Source organism: Ylistrum balloti, unplaced genomic scaffold (assembly GCF_031769215.1).
Source record: "Ylistrum balloti isolate Yb309-2 unplaced genomic scaffold, AGI_CSIRO_Ybal_v1 Utg370284, whole genome shotgun sequence".
NCBI classification, from domain to species: Eukaryota; Metazoa; Mollusca; class Bivalvia; order Pectinida; family Pectinidae; genus Ylistrum; species Ylistrum balloti.
The window spans coordinates 620,369-643,443 of NW_026782217.1; the positions used below are offsets into that span (position 1 = coordinate 620,369).

At 35.3% G+C, this 23,075-nt stretch overlaps 3 protein-coding genes across 3 annotated transcripts in view; 1 reads left to right on the plus strand and 2 right to left on the minus strand.

Annotated features, from left to right (window-relative positions):
• LOC132552879 (peptidyl-prolyl cis-trans isomerase) overlaps positions 1–23,075 on the minus strand; it is a 513,126-nt gene that overhangs the window by 359,602 nt on the left and 130,449 nt on the right. The window lies entirely within an intron of this gene.
• Positions 1,193–22,652, minus strand: LOC132552867 (solute carrier family 22 member 6-B-like). The gene is made up of 8 exons (XM_060217058.1): positions 22,341–22,652; positions 21,109–21,530; positions 19,921–20,154; positions 19,525–19,659; positions 18,207–18,289; positions 17,075–17,192; positions 14,793–14,865; positions 1,193–1,417 (listed from the first exon to the last, which is right to left on the minus strand). Exons 1-8 carry the CDS (start codon positions 22,650–22,652, stop codon positions 1,193–1,195), a joined length of 1,602 nt encoding a protein of 533 aa, XP_060073041.1.
• LOC132552870 (uncharacterized) lies at positions 10,426–11,418 on the plus strand. Its single transcript, XM_060217062.1, has one exon. The coding sequence runs from the start codon at positions 10,426–10,428 to the stop codon at positions 11,416–11,418; it is 993 nt and encodes a 330-aa protein (XP_060073045.1).

The following is a 23,075-nucleotide window of genomic DNA, read 5'->3' on the forward strand; positions in this document are numbered from 1 at the left end:
AAAGTCAAGGATGCTGGACAAAGAACATGGAAACTATTCGATCCAAATGTTTCGAAAATGCATTCAACTCGTTCTTGGATGTTGAAATATTAGATTGATCAATATATCAGTAGAAAAAAGATTGGTAGGAAATAAGAAAAATAACAAAAACTCAAAGCTTTGTCTAAAAAAAGTGTCTCTTTAATGGAAAGAAATAGGAAAGTAGCGAAAGCAAAAAACTAGAAATATAACAGTAGGAAGCTCGATGATAAAATTGATTTGAACGCTCCAAAATATAAGGTTGAATGCATTTGACAGAAACATGAAATCATGTGCTCTGGTTTGAGCCAAATATGAAGGGTAGATTAAAAATGGTGCACGAGTTTTCAAAAAGTCGCATTTGCATAAATAGACATCTCTCTAAATTCTTCTGTGTATCTAGGTTAGTAAAACAGGGATGCCCTATAGCACTGATTCTATAAATCATCCATGTTGAGACTTGAGCATGCTCTATTAGAAATGACAGTTATATAAATGGTAATGAGAAACGTAACGACATCAGTTCATAATGTCAGACAGACATTAACAGGTGTGTAGACGATTCTCAGCTTCTTGCTAGTTGCAAAAACAGCCTGCCTAAAATATTCAACACTTACCCAGAAATGAAAACCTATTGGGAGCAAAAGTTAAAAAGGATTTAAAAAAATGACTGTGTTTAGAAATATGGGAACAAAAAATGTTCAAAAAGGGAAATTTCGTGGTTAAAAGACAACATCAAAGCACTTGGCATATACCATGGCTACAAAACTGAGCAATATAAGGTATAAATATACAAAATAACGAAGATGCAGGACATGTTGATGCAATGGAAAAAGAGAAATAATTACAACAATTGAAGAGAAAGCCCTGATAAAGTACACGTAAATATATTTTTTCAGTAATATATATATATATCCCAAAATACTTTTCCTCATTAACATAAAGATTTAAATAAAATACCTTATGTAAGTATTTCTATGGAAAAGTGAAATTCGAAAAGTGTCAAAGTATTGTTTCTGATTACGATCAAAGCATGGCCTGAGTATGCTGGATACAGAAATAAAATCAAAGTCAAGCACAAAAACGGCTTTACCAGAATGACGTCTTGCCTCACTTGGAAGTTTTCATAACAAGCCATGCTTTTAACATTTAACATGGATATAATCACACCGTTTCAATCATTAATTGACGGAGTTCTTTCTGCCGGAAGTGTCGTCATATACTCATTTCTATTCTTAGAAGATAGCAATCTTTCCTTTTCCGATGTTTTGGTGTTGTTTTCATCGATTGTGTCCTTAAGAGGAACACCTTTGGTCTCTGGTACAAACATTGTACAGAATGCGGACAAGAGCATGAGACCTCCACATAAGAAATACATAATCCCTGGAACACGATTATTCTGAAATAAACAAGAAAATAAGTTTTTGTCATATTAAAACAGTTCAACTTGTTATACTAACATGTATAATATTTTTCTGTTTCATTATGGAAATCTGGGTTTCGTCCTTAAATGTCTTTTTGTACAAGATAGTTATACATATGTGCTTTGCACGTGCACACGTTATGTAGTTCAAGTGCTATTAAAACTCATTTGGATATTTATACGTTATATGTGGAAAATAGAATTACAGAATTTATCTAATTATGGGGCTGCTGCACCTCCCCGTCTAGATTTTGAATTTTCTTTTCATCACTTTGGATTTTCCTTTGTCGCTTCCTAAGCTTCAAACTTTAGGCCCTTGGCATCACTGACGAGTCCTAGAGGGACGAAACAGCTGTATGATGCAATTAAATTCATTGTTTGCTTCTACTGTATCCCACTCTAAATTATGAAAAGGCGCTATTCACTTGTGTGTCTTTTGTACAATCTCTTGCGAAGACTAAAAGATTGTCGGATATTGCTTAAACAGCGATTTATCAGAAAAAAGTTCAACAGAGCAAACGAGTTAGCCGTAATTGAGTCAGCAAGATATTGTTGTATGATATGCCCAAAAATCAAAATAAGGTTGAGCTTCATAGATCAGTTATATGAAACAGATTCCTTAAACAACTTATTGTGAACAGGTCCTTAATTCAAACTTAAACTCAATAAAGTTATGGCAAATATGATTAAAACAATGTTTTAATTGAATACGCATGAAACTATACAAGGAGAATCAACCAGATGTTTCGGAATGGTAAACGTCTGCAACTTCAACGATAACACCTATCAACAAAATTTTACTCAATCCAAGTAATTAATAACATGTTCCTCATGAGAACAAAGCAAACAATGACGAAATCACAAATCATAACATAGAACATCAAACGCATCCATCTTCATATTGAAAAAAAAGCCAGGACACATCCCAATGAGGCTAGCATGACGACCGTTAACATTTTAAACACACTAGGTGCGAATACAGCATCCGTTTGATTGACAAAACGGTACCGCTAAACAATGTGAGACATACCCATCAATAAGACAAACAATGTGAGATACACCCATTAATAAGACAAACAATGTGAGACATACCCATCAATAAGACAATGTGAGACATACCCATCAATAAGACAATGTGAGACATACCCATCAATAAGACAAACAATGTGAGACATATCCATTAATAAGATAAACACTGTGAGACATACCCATCAATAAGACAATGTGAGACATACCCATCAATAAGATAAACAATGTGAGACACACCCATCAATAAGACAATGTGAGACATACCCATCAATAAGATAAACAATGTGAGACATACCCATCAATAAGATAAACAATGTGAGACATACCCATCAATAAGATAAACAATGTGAGACATACCCATCAATAAGATAAACAATGTGAGACATACCCATCAATAAGACAAACAATATGAGACACACCCATCAATAAGACAAACAATGTGAGACATACCCATCAATAAGATAAACAATGTGAGACACACCCATCAATAAGACAAACAATGTGAGACACACCCATCAATAAGATAAACAATGTGAGACATACCCATCAATAAGATAAACAATGTGAGACATACCCATCAATAAGACAATGTGAGACATACCCATCAATAAGATAAACAATGAGAGACATACCCATCAATAAGACAAACAATGTGAGACATACCCATCAATAAGATAAACAATGTGAGACATACCCATCAATAAGACAATGTGAGACATACCCATCAATAAGATAATGTGAGACATACCCATCAATAAGACAAACAATGTGAGACATACCCATGAATAAGACAATGTGAGACATACCCATCAATAAGACAAATAATGTGAGACACACCCATCAATAAGACAATGTGAGACACACCTATCAATAAGACAATGTGAGACAGAGCCATCAATAAGACAAACAATGTGAGACATACCCATCAATAAGATAAACAATGTGAGACATACCCATCAATAAGACAATGTGAGACATAGCCATCAGTAAGACAAACAATGTGAGACATACCCATCAATAAGACAATGTGAGACATACCCATCAATAAGATAAACAATGTGAGACATACCCATCAATAATAGAAACAATGTGAGACATACCCATCAATAAGACAAACAATGTGAGACATACCCATCAATAAGACAATGTGAGACATACCCATCAATAAGATAAACAATGTGAGACACACCCATCAATAAGATAAACAATGTGAGACATACCCATCAATAAGATAAACAATGTGAGACACACCCATCAATAAGACAAACAATGTGAGACATACCCATCAATAAACACACCCATCAGTAAGACAAACAATGTGAGACACACCCATCAATAAGACAAACAATGTGAGACATACCCATCAATAAGATAAACAATGTGAGACACACCCATCAATAAGACAATGTGAGACATACCCATCAATAAGATAAACAATGTGAGACATACCCATCAATAAGACAAACAATGTGAGACATACCCATCAATAAGATAAACAATGTGAGACATACCCATCAATAAGACAAACAATGTGAGACATACCCATCAATAAGACAAACAATGTGAGACATACCCATCAATAAGACAAACAATGTGAGACATACCCATCAATAAGATAAACAATGTGAGACATACCCATCAATAAGACAAACAATGTGAGACATGTGAGACACCCATCAATAAGACAAACAATGTGAGACATACCCATCAATAAGACAAACAATGTGAGACATACCCATCAATAAGATAAACAATGTGAGACATACCCATCAATAAGATAAACAATGTGAGACATACCCATCAATAAGACAAACAATGTGAGACATACCCATCAATAAGACAAACAATGTGAGAGACAAACAATGTGAGACATACCCATCAATAAGATAAACAATGTGAGACATACCCATCAATAAGATAAACAATGTGAGACATACCCATCAATAAGATAAACAATGTGAGACATACCCATCAATAAGATCAATAAGACAATGTGAGACATACCCATCAATAAGATAAACAATGAGAGACATACCCATCAATAAGACAAACAATGTGAGACATACCCATCAATAAGACAAACAATGTGAGACATACCCATGAATAAGACAAACAATGTGAGACATACCCATCAATAAGACAATGTGAGGCATACCCATCAATAAGACAATGTGAGACATACCCATCAATAAGACAAACAATGTGAGACACACCCATCAATAAGACAAACAATGTGAGACATACCCATCAATAAGATAAACAATGTGAGACATACCCATCAATAAGACAAACAATGTGAGACATACCCATCAATAAGATAAACAATGTGAGACATACCCATCAATAAGACAAACAATGTGAGACATACCCATCAATAAGACAAACAATGTGAGACATACCCATCAATAAGACAAACAATGTGAGACATACCCATCAATAAGATAAACAATGTGAGACATACCCATCAATAAGACAAACAATGTGAGACATACCCATCAATAAGACAATGTGAGACATACCCATCAATAAGATAAACAATGTGAGACATACCCATCAATAAGATAAACAATGTGAGACATACCCATCAATAAGATAAACAATGTGAGAAACAATGTGAGACATACCCATCAGTAAGACAAACAATGTGAGACATACCCATCAATAAGACAATCTGAGACATACCCATCAATAAGATAAACAATGTGAGACATACCCATCAATAAGACAATCACTGTGAGACATAGCCAGCAATAAGACAAACAATGTGAGACATACCCATCAATAAGATAAACAATGTGAGACATACCCATCAATAAGACAATAAACAATGTGAGACATACCCATCAATAAGATAAACAATGTGAGACATACCCATCAATAAGATAAACAATGTGAGACATACCCATCAATAAGACAAACAATGTGAGACATACCCATCAATAAGACAAACAATGTGAGACATACCCATCAATAAGATAAACAATGTGAGACATACCCATCAATAAGATAAACAATGTGAGACATACCCATCAATAAGATCAATAAACAATGTGAGACATACCCATCAATAAGACAAACAATGTGAGACATACCCATCAATAAGATAAACAATGTGAGACATACCCATCAATAAGATAAACAATGTGAGACATACCCATCAATAAGACAATGTGAGACATAGCCATCAATAAGACAAACAATGTGAGACATACCCATCAATAAGATAAACAATGTGAGACATACCCATCAATAAGATAAACAATGTGAGACATAGCCATCAATAAGACAAACAATGTGAGACATAGCCATCAATAAGACAAACAATATGAGACACACCCATCAATAAGACAAACAATGTGAGACATACCCATCAATAAGATAAACAATGTGAGACATACCCATCAATAAGACAAAACAATGTGAGACATACCCATCAATAATCAATAAGACAAACAATGTGAGACATACCCATCAATAAGATAAACAATGTGAGACATACCATCAATAAGATAAACAATGAGACAACCCATCAATAAACAATGTGAGACATACCCATCAATAAGATAAACAATGTGAGACATACCCATCAATAAGATAAACAATGTGAGACATACCCATCAATAAGATAAACAATGTGAGACATACCCATCAATAATATAAACAATGTGAGACATACCCATCAATAAGACAAACAATGTGAGAGACATACCCATCAATAAGATAAACAATGTGAGACACACCCATCAATAAGACAAACAATGTGAGACACACCCATCAATAAGATAAACAATGTGAGACATACCCATCAATAAGACAATGTGAGACATACCCATCAATAAGATAAACAATGTGAGACATACCCATCAATAATATAAACAATGTGAGACATACCCATCAATAAGACAAACAATGTGAGACATACCCATCAATAAGACAATGTGAGACATACCCATCAATAAGATAAACAATGTGAGACATACCCATCAATAAACAATGTGAGACATACCCATCAATAAGATAAACAATGTGAGACATACCCATCAATAAGACAAACAATGTGAGACATACCCATCAATAAGATAAACAATGTGAGACATACTCATCAATAAGATAAACAATGTGAGACATACCCATCAATAAGACAATGTGAGACATACCCATCAATAAGACAAACAATGTGAGACATACCCATCAATAAGATAAACAATGTGAGACATACCCATCAATAAGATAAACAATGTGAGACATACCCATCAATAAGATAAACAATGTGAGACATACCCATAAGACAAACAAATAAGACACACCCATCAATAAACAATAAGACAAACAATGTGAGACATACCCATCAATAAGATAAACAATGTGAGACATACCCATCAATAAGATAAACAATGTGAGACATACCCATCAATAAGATAAACAATGTGAGACATACCCATCAATAAGATAAACAATGTGAGACATACCCATCAATAAGACAAACAATGTGAGACATACCCATCAATAAGACAAACAATGTGAGACATACCCATCAATAAGATAAACAATGTGAGACATACCCATCAATAAGATAAACAATGTGAGACATACCCATCAATAAGATAAACAATGTGAGACATACCCATCAATAAGACAAACAATGTGAGACATACCCATCAATAAGATAAGACAATCAATGAAAACAATGTGAGACATACCCATCAATAAGATAAACAATGTGAGACATACCCATAAGACAATGTGAGACAATAAGATAAACAATGTGAGACATACCCATCAATAAGACAAACAATGTGAGACATACCCATCAATAAGACAAACAATGTGAGACATATACCCAATCATACCCATCAATAAATAAACAATGTGAGACATACCCATCAATAAGACAATGTGAGACATACCCATCAATAAGATAAACAATGTGAGACATACCCATCAATAAGACAAACAATGTGAGACATACCCATCAATAAGATAAACAATGTGAGACATACCCATCAATAAGATAAACAATGTGAGACATACCCATCAATAAGATAAACAATGTGAGACATACCCATCAATAAGATAAACAATGTGAGACATACCCATCAATAAGATAAACAATGTGAGACATACCCATCAATAAGATAAACAATGTGAGACATACCCATCAATAAGATAAACAATGTGAGACATACCCATCAATAAGAAAATGTGAGACATACCCAACAATAAGAAAAACAATGTGAGACACACCCATCAATAAGACAAACAATGTGAGACATACCCATCAATAAGATAAACAATGTGAGACATACCCATCAATAAGATAAACAATGTGAGAAACAATGAGACAACCCATCAATAAACAATGTGAGACATACCCATCAATAAGATGAGACATACCCATCAATGACAAACAATGTGAGACATACCCACAATAAGATAAACAATGTGAGACATACCCATCAATAAGATAAACAATGTGAGACATACCCATCAATAAGACAAACAACATACCCATCAATAAGATAAACAATGTGAGACATACCCATCAATAAGATAAACAATGTGAGACATACCCATCAATAAGAAAAACAATGTGAGACATACCCATCAATAAGATAAACAATGTGAGACATACCCATCAATAAGATAAACAATGTGAGACATACCCATCAATAAGACAAACAATGTGAGACATACCCATCAATAAGACAAACAATGTGAGACATACCCATCAATAAGACAAACAATGTGAGACATACCCATCAATAAGATAAACAATGTGAGACATACCCATCAATAAGATAAACAATGTGAGACATACCCATCAATAAGACAAACAATGTGAGACATACCCATCAATAAGATAAACAATGTGAGACATACCCATCAATAAGATAAACAATGTGAGACATACCCATCAATAAGACAAACAATGTGAGACATACCCATCAATAAGACATACCCATCAATAAGACAAACAATGTGAGACATACCCATCAATAAGATAAACAATGTGAGACATACCCATCAATAAGATAAACAATGTGAGACATACCCATCAATGTGAGACATACCCATCAATAAGATAAACAATGTGAGACATACCCATCAATAAGATAAACAATGTGAGACATACCCATCAATAAGATAAACAATGTGAGACATACCCATCAATAAGATAAACAATGTGAGACATACCCATCAATAAGACAAACAATGTGAGACATACCCATCAATAAGATAAACAATGTGAGACATACCCATCAGATAAGATAAACAATGTGAGACATACCCATCAATAAGATAAACAATGTGAGACATACCCATCAATAAGAAAAACAGAGACATACCCATCAATAAACAATGTGAGACATACCCATCAATAAGATAAACAATGTGAGACATACCCATCAATAAGATAAACAATGTGAGACATACCCATCAATAAGATAAACAATGTGAGACATACCCATCAATAAGATAAACAATGTGAGACACACCCATCAATAAGATAAACAATGTGAGACACACCCATCAATAAGATAAACAATGTGAGACATACCCATCAATAAGATAAACAATGTGAGACATACCCATCAATAAGACAAACAATGTGAAAACATCTCTGTTACAAAGACGCAGTAAACTTATGTAGGATAGTATTAAGTGCCCATGCACGAACGTAGCCTAGATATACTTGGGGACACGTTTTACTGACTGGTCTTAAACAGGTACATAAGTACGACCACCAAGTTTTAGTTTTGTACTGGTCTCAAATGTTGGAACTAATCTGATTGTGTAATCTGTTTATGTGATTTCAAATAAAAATTGGTATTTGCCTTTCTTTTATACAATATAACAATTAATTCAGTTCCCTTTAATTGATCTGGCGGCTATCACATACGATTTTCTGATCACAATGAAACGCATACAAACATTTTTTTTATTTGATACATTTCACTTACTGTTAAATGATTAATTTTCGTGGGGATTTCTTTTCATTGGTTTCGTGTGTACTGTTGATCCGCGAAATCAAATGTCCACAAACTTTAAAAATATGTATAGATAGATTAATTGAACTATAGTTATACAAGAAATCAGGTGTCCAAGGAATTTAATTGTTGTGAAAATACACGCAAATTAAGGCCCATGACGATAAGATTACATTACAATTAAAAAGAAATATTTTTATCGTTTTAAGTCTTCACTAACACATGTCTATAGTTATGTTATTAAGCAAGTTATCATTCGAGAATGTATCTCGTCACCTGGTCTAGAACACCATGTCTTATTCTCCTGGGTGTTTTTCCGTGTGAATTATCCATATTTGGCTTCCTTTCTTATTTGGATTAGAGATACAATTGTTTTGATATGTTGTTTTGTTTTACCATTTAGATTTGCGTTTCACATACAGGTAAAGTAAAACCTGGGTGCTTGAACCCGGGGTATATCTACATGAAAATCGATAGTTTTATGAAGTTTAGGGGAAATATTGATCATCAATCACACCTACGAGTAATGAAGTCACTGTGCCCGGAGGATATGTTGGTATTTCCAAGCCATACCTAGGATAGTCACAGTTTTAATGCGGCATCCGGAAGTGTCGCTCTAGCTTTAATACCATGTCTAGTTGCAACATGATGTATACGATGATTCTGATTGGCTGACTGGGTTTTCACGTGAAGGGGTAGGCGAGTACGATTTTCATCAAACTGATCACAAACTTTGTAATATGAACCATAATTTACAAGAGAATACGACGGAGTCTAAACAGTCTGCCACTATATAGCATCACATTAGGTCATTGCCATCGCGCTTAAGTGGTACACTGACTGAAGACTATATTAACCCGAGTAAGCAGGATATTGACACCAATAGAATATCCTCGTACACACTTCTACACATAGCCTTCAAACGGGATCATATTGCTAACAGAAAAAAAGCTGAAGTTAACAGTCATGCGGGATCTGTATGTGGCAGTACTTGTGCTGCTCTTTGTCTCCACAGTAACAGCAGGGGGCTACGGACACCGTCGAAAACACCACGCCAATATCTATGGTCATAATATTATAAGAACATTCCCAACACATCAGCAATATTCCTTCGGTGGACAAACGTACTTTGAAAATCCGATTCAGAATAGATTTCAGTATGTTACCTATCAGAATCCTGTTATAACTGCGGCCACCGTCCCGTTTCAAGGTAATAGTGTGATAACTGCTACTGGAATACCTTCTTCTTTCGCAAATGGCGCCTTCACTGGAACAATTGGAACGACAGGAGTTCTTCTACAACATCCTCCACAAAACATCTACCCGAGCCAGACTCTTAGACTCGCATACCCCAGTACTCCGGTTGTCCCAGGAAATGTAGGCAGTCCAGGAATGACATTCCTTTCGGGAGCAACACAGAGCGTGCCTTTTCAATCTCCTGGTACTATTAACCTAGGAACCCAGAGCATAACTGCAGGTGGAATACCAGTTTCTCCTCTTGGTACCACCATACAGACTTCAAATGGGCCATTTCCATCCTCAACACTAGCATCTCCAGTTGGAATCACCACCGGAAGTACAATAATTCAAAATGGAGCTGCTGGTGGGATCGTCCCATTCAGTACGCAGCCAACTTCCGTGAGCTTACCTACTTCGTCGATCGGAAATATCCAAAATGGTGTGGCATTCCAGGATGTCGGTTTTAATTTGCCCGTAACCTCCAATTCTGCTTTTGACTCGGTGCCACAAGCATACGAACAAGAGCAAAATGGTCTTAAAACTGGCGTACCAACACTTGGCAATCCATTCAATGTAGAGGAGAAAGTCGGAATCCCTGAATTCGGGGGTTGGGCTCCACCTGTTGTGAACGACATTGTCATCAGGGAAGACAATGCACTTCCAACGAGAATACAACATCGATCACTGGCTTCTATACTGAGGAAATTTCACATGAAGTAGCACTTAATAAGGTTTGTAATCTTGATATATTTTAGTGCCAAACTTTCATATCAATTTGTAAATAACATTTTTCACATTTACAATTGTATTTGTTATTTCATCATACATGTAAAATATTTTTCCAATCAGATGACCTCTGCGGTAAACACACGGTTTAAACATATAAAATCGGTTATTAAAACAAAACAGAACCTTTATATTGAAATACCTTAATTCATATAAATTTATTTATATATAGAAATCATTCATCTGAAATTTGCATTTCTGGCGGTTATCAACCTCAATAAATGCAGGACTTATTCGTCAGCGTAATACGATATGAAGACACATATCCGTCTAGATTTAGGAAAAGATGAGCTTATGGTTAAAAATTAATGCGGATGTTTGACGTCTTTGGGAATGCCCTGTACATTATTGCAGGTACGCGTTTCAAAAAATCCATGTGGTGTTTCCGCTCTAATCGCGCAAGTACGCTTACGCTGATACTTACTAACCTCGGATGATATTTGATATAGGCAAAGTGTGATAAACAGAATCAGAATGATGTATCACTTCACAATCAACGAATCGAGATATGTGTTTCTTTTATCAATAACTCTTAAAATGTCAATCGACGTGAACTTCAACTGGTGCCTCGTTCCATAACTATTAACCAGGATAACTATAGTGAAATCATTAGGCTGACGAAAGAGTACCACAAGACTTCGATCTTCATATACCATTAAACATCTCCCAATGAGATTGAGAACATTAAATATGACAGACAGGGTTTCCATTAATTTAGTTGTCATAGTATAAATACTTCCTACACTAGATAAAAAAGTTAATCTTCAATTGAGTCAAGTAGTTCGTGTACAGCAAATGCCAAACAATACCTATTGATAACTAATCACACACATCAATATTCGTATTAATTCATTGATATAGTTGTCATAATAGGTCTTAATAGGGTTGGCAAAGAAATCTTAGGTTATGTTGAAGATGAGCTTTTATTGATCCAGTGTAGAAAGCTAATTTGGCATAGAAAAAAAGCGTCGTTAATATTTATTAGCATTAATTTAATTGAATTAATATGACTTTATTTCTCTTTTCAGCAAATCACACACAGGATGAATTCGCGTACTAAACAGTCACCGAAGGGGCAACATTGTCTAATCTATACTTAAATGATGGAGAGGTCGTTTGAATACATCAAGGAATCGGATTAGGAACAAGATAAAAACACAATGACATTTTCAGGAATATTCCTTCGTTCGATTGGCAAAAGATTTTTTACCTAAAAGATCACCGAAGTAAGAGTGTTTTGTATTGAAATTTTGATGTAGCGTGAACTCTTACTACAACCTTGTTTTCTCTTTAGTTTTATATCATTTAAAAACCAAAATAATTTCAGCGAAGGATTTATTCATCTTAAAAGATAGGGGTAGCGTACCAATTAATCTGAAAAGCTATTTATTTAAAAATATATCAGTTGCAGATATACTAATATTGTCGGGAACATCTAATTAAAATTTAGTATGTATTTGTTTATTTTTGTTTCTGGATGACATCACTTTTTAAAGCCTTAAATTCTAATTTTCTATGTAAACAATTTGATTCAAAATCACACGTGTATTGGTAACGCTGATCATATAGAAACAGGAATGTGATTACATCATGGAAGGAGAAATTAGATCACACTATGGGTAAGGAGACTAGCAAAGTACAGAATAAGCCATGTACGATGTAGAACATAAAGATATTGGAAAAGATATAAACTAATTTGGACCTTAAATGTCTGTCGTCTGCCCCTCCGTGAGTAGTTTCTCGACATATGTTAATGATATTTTCATCCAACATATACCGAAGTTCCTTGATGAAAATAACGCCATTCTCATATATAATCTTAGGTTATCCGTCAATATACAGTTTTTAGCGAAACAGCCAATAATTTATGAATACTTAAACTTGCTTCATATGTATTATCACGACTGATTATTGCTTGAAACAGTTGCTATGGTAATAAAAAAGGACGCGTGGTTGAGATTGCTGTTCCGATATATCTCACCATACAAATACTACTTTCTTGCCAAATGTACTTGCTTAGCAACCCTATTATTACCGAGACATCCGAAATTTGACAAACCGAATTAAGTGGTAATGATATTTCATTATTTTATAATGATTTTCAGATATATGAGGTGAGGGCGTGGTGATCATGTTGTCTATATATGACTACACAAACACATTGTAGACAGGATATCGAATAGTATACGATCATACGGCTGGGTCCTTACTGACTGCGGTCAGTATTCTAGTTCACTCACTTTGGTTCCATTATCTATGTAGAAATTCATTAATATCTTACTAGATGTAAACAGTTTACTGCGGAATAAGCTAACAGCTTATATCACTTAAATAAGAAACACGTGTTTATACTTTGTACCTTATATATTCAAAATAAAGAAATAAAGCTTTAATTATGTACGTATTGGAATTCCTTATTGTTTAAAGGAGCCATATGCTTTTACAATTCTAATCTTCCATGTTGACTACAAAGGGAAAATCATCACTTTTAATCTTATGGAATGAAATAACTGAATGAACAAAATATTACGTAAATAAAAAATTAACATTAATTACAATAAGAGGCTTACACATGTCGTTGTTGATCAAAGCAACGGCAAGATTCAGCTAGGTTGTTTATTTGTCTGGCTTGTTTATCCCGGGGTAAAGTTTGTGACAGGATTGTCTTGTAGTTGTAGTCAGTAAATAATTGAAAAACCATGCGAGAAACCCGTTAAAAATGCCATCCAGAACAATTACAGCAACTTGAATCCCAAGGACACCACAAAGACACAACAGGGCGAACAGAATAACAGCTTTCTCAGATATTTTAATCGGTACGGGTAGGGATCGCACCACACCTCCCGAATATTTACCCGAGGTTACAGCTATCAAATGACCTGCGCTATTATGACCCTTTCCATGTATACTATAAACTTATTAACACAGTCTTCAAATGGAATTATCATTCGTGATATAAAATTGTAAAATTTCTGCCTCAGTCCATTTTCTTTCGGCATTTGGTTGTGATTAGTTTTAAGGAACAGTTGACTTTCATGAAATATAATTATATTATATTTATGGTAAACCATAATTTACCTCCTGCAATCTCTAAAGGATCTTCAAAAGCATTTAATTAGTACCTTTTCAAGAAAGCCGTTACCATGCCTACGTCGTGAACAACCAAAGCGTTATCGTAGAAAAAACATATCCATGTATGTCATATTATGTCGTTAACGAGTCAACACAAAGATGATTTAAAACAACGTGTATATAATACATGTATGTTACTATTTTAGCAAAACTAACACGTTTTAGCATTTACTTACCACGTAAATTATCAATGGGGAAACCATCCCTCCAAGTCTCGATAATGAATTCTGGAGTCCGTTTCCAATATTTCTGAAAAAAAAAATAATTCGATGCAGTTCAATATATTATTAGACATAAATTGTTATTTTTTTAAAATTTGATTTGAAATTAGATATTAACTTACAGCTGTATCACCATCACAATAACCACTCAAGGACGATCACAAAAGTATCATGAAGTAATAGCAGATAGCTAGAAGGAATACCATAATCAAAACTAACTAGAATTTTTTTCCTGAAAGCAAAAACTAGACAAGAGAGAAAACAAACCAAAAAAATCTTAACTTCACACACAAATAGTCCGAAATGTTCCAATCATCTATCCACGATTTTATTTTTGGTCGTGGTCGCAACCGGTAAACATGCACGATGATGTTAAAACAGTCTGATAGTTTTAAGACAAGACGGCAGTCAAACACTCTTCAGCCTGTTTAGCAGACTGACCCGTCAAGACCAAAACCTTGTCTCCCATACTTAATTTTATCCATTTTATAAACTCAAATAAGGTATGTCTCTCCAAGAAGGTGTTGTGCAGCCAACAATATTATTCTTCGTGAAATCAGCAGCTAAGACAAGGATATATTTTCTTTGTGTTGCATTTTATCATCCTTTAGGAGGAAATGTGTGGGCTCCTCATATGGCTCGATTTATTTGACATAATAAATCTTATTTTTTATTAATCGAATGAAAAAATGAAATATACTACATTGTAATCAACACCTTATATAGCTTGACCCTGATATTGACAATCAGATGACTTTCAGTTTTCTTGTTCGTTTGGTGGTGCATTAGTTACACGCACTCGCCTTTGACCTAGGTGTCCGGGGTTCGATTTTCCGGGCGGACGTGAAAAGGCATGTTGGTCAGTCACACTTTGGGTGCATTCACTGCAATTTTCTTATTTGTTCATAACTTGCTTTATTCTTGTTTATAACTTGGTTTATACTTGGTCGTTCATCAAACACTCATTGGAATGATAAAACGTTTCTCGTCAAGGTAAGGAATATTTTACTAAGGTCTGTTGCCCCTAGAATAGCAAAATACATAATAGAAAAAACATCCTTGTCGGGAGTTACACCTCTTGTCCCATACATATATATGGACCGTGAGTCGGGAATTCGTGTTAAATCCCTGTGTCTTAACATTACACTTCTAGATTTTAATCTGAGGAAGTTTTTTGATGGTTTTAACAAATTTGAATCATGTGACCCTGGAAAAGAGCTTAGGTAATTTCTTACAAGCTCTATCGCGCTTCAGTTCCGCTATAACCTATCAGCTAGATATCCCGTGTCTAGACGTTTTAGTTAACTAATCGTTTGAGGGTTTTAATAAATTTTATCCCTGTGGCCTAGAGAATTAGTTAAGGTTACTCTTTTTTGCTTACTTTGCTGGTATTTATTCCAGAAACCTATCAGCCAAATGCCTTTAATACCTTGACCTCTAAGTATTGAGAAAAAGTAGTGTAACAAGAGAGGTTAGCACCGAATGGATGGGTCCAACACCATGGCACAAGCTTACTTAAATCCTAAAATGATTTTTTTCTATCTTTGACCTTGAGTTAAAGGTCATTGTAATTTAATTTCAAAGTACATCCCCTTGGCTGTAGGGGGCGGTATGTATCAGCTTCATCGTGGTGTCTTTAATGTTTCAAAAGACAAAAATGGCCGAAAAAATTGCTAGGGAGTACACTGTCTGTTTATTTAATTTTTATCAAGGTATCTCTCTACCGGCTCAAACGTAATGGTCCTGACAAGAAAATGCTGCACATATTTGATCTTTGACCAGACGAACCCTTAGGGATTTAGATTTCTGTTCTTACAAATAACATTTTTACGCGGCAATATGTAGTTAACTCTGGAAATACACTTCGATACATGTACAGTTAATAAAATCCTTCTATATAAATTTGATAACCCTAAATGTTCATAAACCAATTTAAAAAAACATCGTATGAACAGCATCGAGTTCAACTGGACTCCCATAGTATACCGTAAGATTTTTTTTATGAATTATTCGCAAATATTATTACTATTATGCATCACTTAAAATCACATTTAGATGTGTGACATTATCTTCAAATTGAGACCACGATAAGCAAACATCGCGCATATACAACAGGTGTAAGTAATACCAGGACTTTCTTGCTGAAAGCTGATCACCACGCGTAAATATTGATACACTCAATGTGGTTGGTTAGCTGCTCCTAGAGACTCCACACAACTGTTAATATATGTTCTTACCTAACCACTGTAGGATATGTTTCCGCCGTGAAAACAATTAAGGATGTCCACGCCGCTCCAACACTTAATTTACAAGTCAGAGCAAATCCACTGATGACTACAGCTTTGTCTTCAACATCTGGAAAATATAAACATAATTTACCAGTCTGTCTCATAGGCTGATCGCCATCTTGAAAGAGACATGTTTATTTTGGATTAATCGATTTTCGGATAAACAATATTCTTGGGAAGCAAAGATGTTGTAGGTAAAATAAGTTTTCAACATATGCTTTGAGCCATATAAAGAAAAGAGCACAAAAGTGTATTTGTATCCCTTTTTTCGATTGGGATGCTCGTTCCCATAAAGGTAATTTACCTGTTTGCATAATCTTTTTAATAATTGCAATAGGTTAGCGAGTACTGTCTATCAAATTGCATTATTTATATATGTATATATTTACTGGTAAGTAATATTAATCCTATACCTACTGTTCCCAGAGTCATAAACCACCTACCACGTGTATCTTTGCTGTCATCAGCAGTGCCGAAAAACAGCTGTTTTAGCACAAGCATCATATTATTTTAAAGGCATAACTATCTTTTAAAAAAACGAGTTTTGGTATCGCTTTGGACAACTTATTTTGGATAAAAAAACGCAAATGCTATTATTTACGTTGGAAGGAGAGAAACTGTTTGGACGTAGGTGATCTGGCCAAGGTCAGTATATTGTCAATGTAAAGTAAACCCTGTTTAAACTCAAAATGCCGATGTTTCGCTTGTCTAAATTCTAAATATAATATAAATGTTCCTAGGTAAACAGAATACAATTTTTTTTTTTAAATAAGCTTCATTTTTTATTATAAACAGAAAAACAAAATCGACTCGCCCAAGCCTAACTGCTTTTGTCTTTCTTCGCTCTCGCCGTATTACAACTTACATCTTATGACACTGACCCTGTATTCTTCTATACATGCCATTATTTGTCCACTCTATGTTGGTTTCAAGTACAATTCTTGACACAAGGGAACTATTTATCGAGTAGGTTAATAACGGAAAATATATTAAAAATAAATTGAGAGCGTTTTATCAAAAGTTCTTTAGTGTTTGTCGTACACCATATCAATTAGACATCGTTATTCTCGTCAGATCTCACCTACAACTTCCACAACTGCTACCACAATACCGGCCACACCTCCAATCACAAAAAACAGAAGGCATGTTAGTCTCCGGCCAATACTGTTAAACAGCAAGTCCCAAAAAGCAGTGTTAATATTGATGGCAGTGTAATGTATTTGGGTCAGTTTGATTCAATATACAAGAATGTACCTTACACTTAGTGATAGCAAACAAAAAGTTTACCATTAAATGGAATGGTACAGAGTTTCTAAAACTGTGACCACATACATACTAGATATAGTGATTCATTAATCTTGAATGTCTGCACAAAACATCTAATTAAATTGCACATTTCCATACATATTTAGAGCTAGATACAATAAAACCAAATAATGAATTAATCTGCATCATACGGCTGTTTTGTCCTTCTAGGACTCGTCAGTGTTGCTACATCATACAGCTGTTTCGTACTTCTAGGACTCGTCAGTGTTGCTACATCATAAAGCTGTTTCGTCCTTCTAGGACTCGTCAGTGTTGCTACATCATACAGCTGTTTCGTCCTTCTAGGACTCGACAGTGTCGCTACATCATACGGCTGTTTCGTACTTCTAGGACTCGTCAGTGTTGCTACATCATAAAGCTGTTTCGTCCTTCTAGGACTCGTCAGTGTTGCTACATCATACAGCTGTTTCGTCCTTCTAGGACTCGACAGTGTCGCTACATCATACGGCTGTTTTGTCCTTCTAGGACTCGTCAGTGTTGCTACATCATAAAGCTGTTTCGTCCTTCTAGGACTCGACAGTGTCGCTACATCATACAGCTGTTTCGTCCTTCTAGGACTCGTCAGTGTTGCTACATCATACAGCTGTTTCGTACTTCTAGGACTCGACAGTGTTGCTACATCATACAGCTGTTTTGTCCTTCTAGGACTCGTCAGTGTTGCTACATCATAAAGCTGTTTCGTCCTTCTAGGACTCGTCAGTGTTGCTACATCATACAGCTGTTTAGTACTTCTAGGACTCGACAGTGTCGCTACATCATATAGCTGTTTCGTCCTTCTAGGACTCGTCAGTGTCGCTACATCATACAGATGTTTCGTCCTTCTAGGACTCGACAGTGTCGCTATGGGCCGCAACTAGAGAAACCTAGATAGCAACTGCTGATACTTTTTGAATATTTTTTAGTGAGTTTCAGACTTGATTTTAATTGTTACTGTCGTGGTATGAAATGTATGGCGATAAATATATTAAATTCGTTCCATCTTAAATGCATACGTTCTATAACACATACTTTGAGCGACTAGTTTCCTCACAGATTAATTAAAAACGATAAGCTTAAGATTCCGCTTAACTCACCAGTTCGCCATGTAGTACGTGATTAACTGTGCAGGAACGTCGATAATATTGATGAGGAATATATTGATGTAGATATTACCGGAAAGGTTCTGGACACCAAAGGAAATGGCGTAATACACGTACGACGCCGTTACCCTGGCAACAAAAAAAGAAACGGCGTAATACACAAACGTCACTCTCACCAAGGCAACAGAAAGGAAATTACTTCACACAAACACGACACTGCCGTTTATGATTACAAAAATGAAAATACCGAAATACTCATAGGATCATGTTACCATAGCAACAAAGAATATTTGTAAACGTTAGAAAATCTATGTTAATTCCAACTTTGTCACTTCAAAGAAAAATGTTACCAATTTATTTCGAAAAACGGAATATTATTAATTATCTTACCATCCAACTCCCAGTAACATACTCCTCGACAGCAGTATTCTGGAGCATAATATATCTCGTAAATTATATGCGTGTTTTGAATGCCTGATGGACATGTCATTTTCTACAATATCTGACAACATTGTAAAATCAGGAACACTTTTCTTGTTTGTCTTTGCTATCTTGTTTACGACTTTCATTGCATCACCCTGTTTCCCATGCGTTACCAACCATCGAAAACTTTCTGGAAAGTACCTGGACATTATCAAAATAAACACAAAATTAATTATTAATCCTTCTGTCAGTTCCCAAACTCTGACAAGTAACATTTAATTAGCTTAAATCTACACAAAACACATCAACGTTGAAAGAACGGTGTAGTTATGTCCATCTTGAAATACATATACATGAAATCATTGCGGCAGGAAGCGTTTATTTTTGCGATTGAAAATAATACCTTGATGAAGTGATATCGTGAAATAAAACTTTATATTAAAAGGTTTAATGACGTCAATTGGGAGTATAAGACCTAAACTTGTACAAAGTTCCCTTGGACTAACGAAAACTGAATTGTTTTATTTGAGAATCTTAAATGAGTTAGGTGGTTTGGTATGATACCAGCCTTCAGAAAATGGCATTATTCAAGTTCTAAGTGAATAAATTCAATATGGAAACTAATGTATTGATCTCATCTATCTGATAACTTAAATTAAGTGATATTCTCAAAATCAATTCCACGTTTTTTTTTCATATCTTAGACAATTTTTTCACGTCTTTCGGTAAAGGTACAAGTGTGTTATGACATGTGTGTCTTTCTATAGTTCAGATCAGGTCGGACAGCTCAGTTGTGAGATAAAATCTCATTCATTTGAAGTTTAAGATAATGATATTTACATAATTTATAACGTATTTCAGAAATCTACAATGTTCAAACATTAGGAATCTACTGACTGTAAAAAGAAAATTTTCAGTTGGTTGAAATTTCGTGGTTTTCAAAAGTTGAAATACGTTAGTTTATGAGTACTTATTTTCGTGGATGAAGAGCTCTAAAACAAAATACTAAATTACAATATAAGAGTGAGTTGATTAATTGATTAACTATATAAATTGGTGGGTTAACAGTGCCCACGAAATCAGCATAAATATTTTCTGTCGTAAATTAACTATTCTATAGTACTTCAGTGAAGATGTTAACAAAGAGTCACTCACCACCAAGCCAACAGCCATGGAAAAGAGGCGACAGCGGTTGCTAGGTGCAAGTATTTCCAATTATGCAGCCACATGCAAAAGAAGGCAAACAGGCCACACCATACTGCCCATATAGGGAACGTCGTTGTTATTGCTCTATATTGAGCAGGTGTGAACTCAATCAGGTAGGTGTAGAATACTGCTATATAGCACCCAACGGCGAAACCAATGAAAAATCGGAGCACGGCGAACATCTGCCAGGACACGGAATATGCCGCTATTGCATTAGTTATCACAAGGGTCAACAAAGATAAGAAGTAAATTGGTTTTCTTCCATAAGCATCCGCGAAATGTCCAGAAAAGAATCCGCTAACAAAAAGTCCCGCCATTTGAATTGTTGTGATAGTTGATGTTATCAGCTCCCGATCACAAACAAGATCCCACTTTGAAACAAGAAACAAAAACGTGACGAATTCTCCAGAACTAAATAAAATTATCCTGAAGGGAAATACGGACTTCTAAATATATTGGAAAGGAGTACTATTGAAAACATATTTTTGCACTTGATGGGGGTTAAGTTGGGTGGGAATGGGTTATAACTTTCACGTGATATGAAATTATATGCCCCACCCCACGACGATAAAATAAGCGTAAAATATTGCCTACAATCCGTGGAAAAACGATATAGTTAAAAGCTAACTTATAGCCTTTTGTAAATAAATGTACTCGATAGTTTAGAAGATCCTGCGTTCAGAAGTACAGAATAACACCGAACACTCCAACACACAGTTTACCGTTTTTCAATCATGTTATGTTTTATTTTGTCAGTAGAACCGTAAACCCAAAATCTTGAATTTCATTAGCGGTATCGCCATTGCTATTTCCAAAGAACCCGTTATAAGCAAAGCGATTTTTGTGCTAGATATCACGTCAACTGACAGACAAACTGAAAACATTTGGTTTCATTAGATAATAGTTGATAAAAAATATGGGAAGGTTTCATGCTGTCAAAGTCATCTCATTGAAAAATACTCTATTTCTTTGCGTGATATGAAGCTGGGCGTGTTTGACTCTCTTTAGGTTTACGTGGCGGGTGTCGTCGATGAAGCAGAAGACGCTTACCCTTCCGGAACACCTGGTCTTATTCTCCTTGTACTTCTTCAAGAGTCTCCGTATTGGTATCTTCTATTAGTTTTCATTGAAATAAGAGGGGGAAAATATGTGTTAACATATTGAAAAGTTTCTAAACTCACCTCATTAACGATATCGTACAGGTTGTTTGTAAACCTATGTCGAATACAGGAGGACGAGGATGTATTGGCTGGCGGTGAACACTCCTGGAAAGAGGAGTTTGTCAAGGGAATCTCCGTCACGGTGCTGTCAGTTCTATTTATAGTGTAATCGCACCACCAATCAGGTATAACGCCTGCGTATGACATCATCATCATGCTCCAGGCAACCGGAAGTTTACTACCCATGACGACCGTGTACATAACAAACTGGAACCTTCCGAACCCACCACATTCCTGTAGTTTACTCTCAAGATATTCGCTGATTGATTGCATCCTAGTTTTTCTTCGAATAGTGGCTGCTGAAATTGTTAAAAATTTTACAAATCAGTGACTGTTAACGCTGTTTAAATCCCCTAGAAACAGACCCGATCGGTCGATTTAACAAACAGTAAATGTTGACAGTTTCAGCTGGACCAAATCAATCTGTACATGAATGCCACGGTAGCATTGTCATAATCAGTTAATAACGCTAAAACGTGCAAATGTCTTTCTGCTAAGAGTCAGGACGATGAGCTGAATGACGAGAATGGTTTGTTTACTCGCCAAAGGCTAAGATGCCAAAATTTTAGAGTTGTTTGTTTATTTGAATAAGAAGACATGTTCCCTTAAGAGGAAGTTTGGCAAAAATAGCTGAAATCAAATTTTGCCAAAGAACATTATATGGTGTTAAACTACATTCTTGCCTCTAGGCATTAA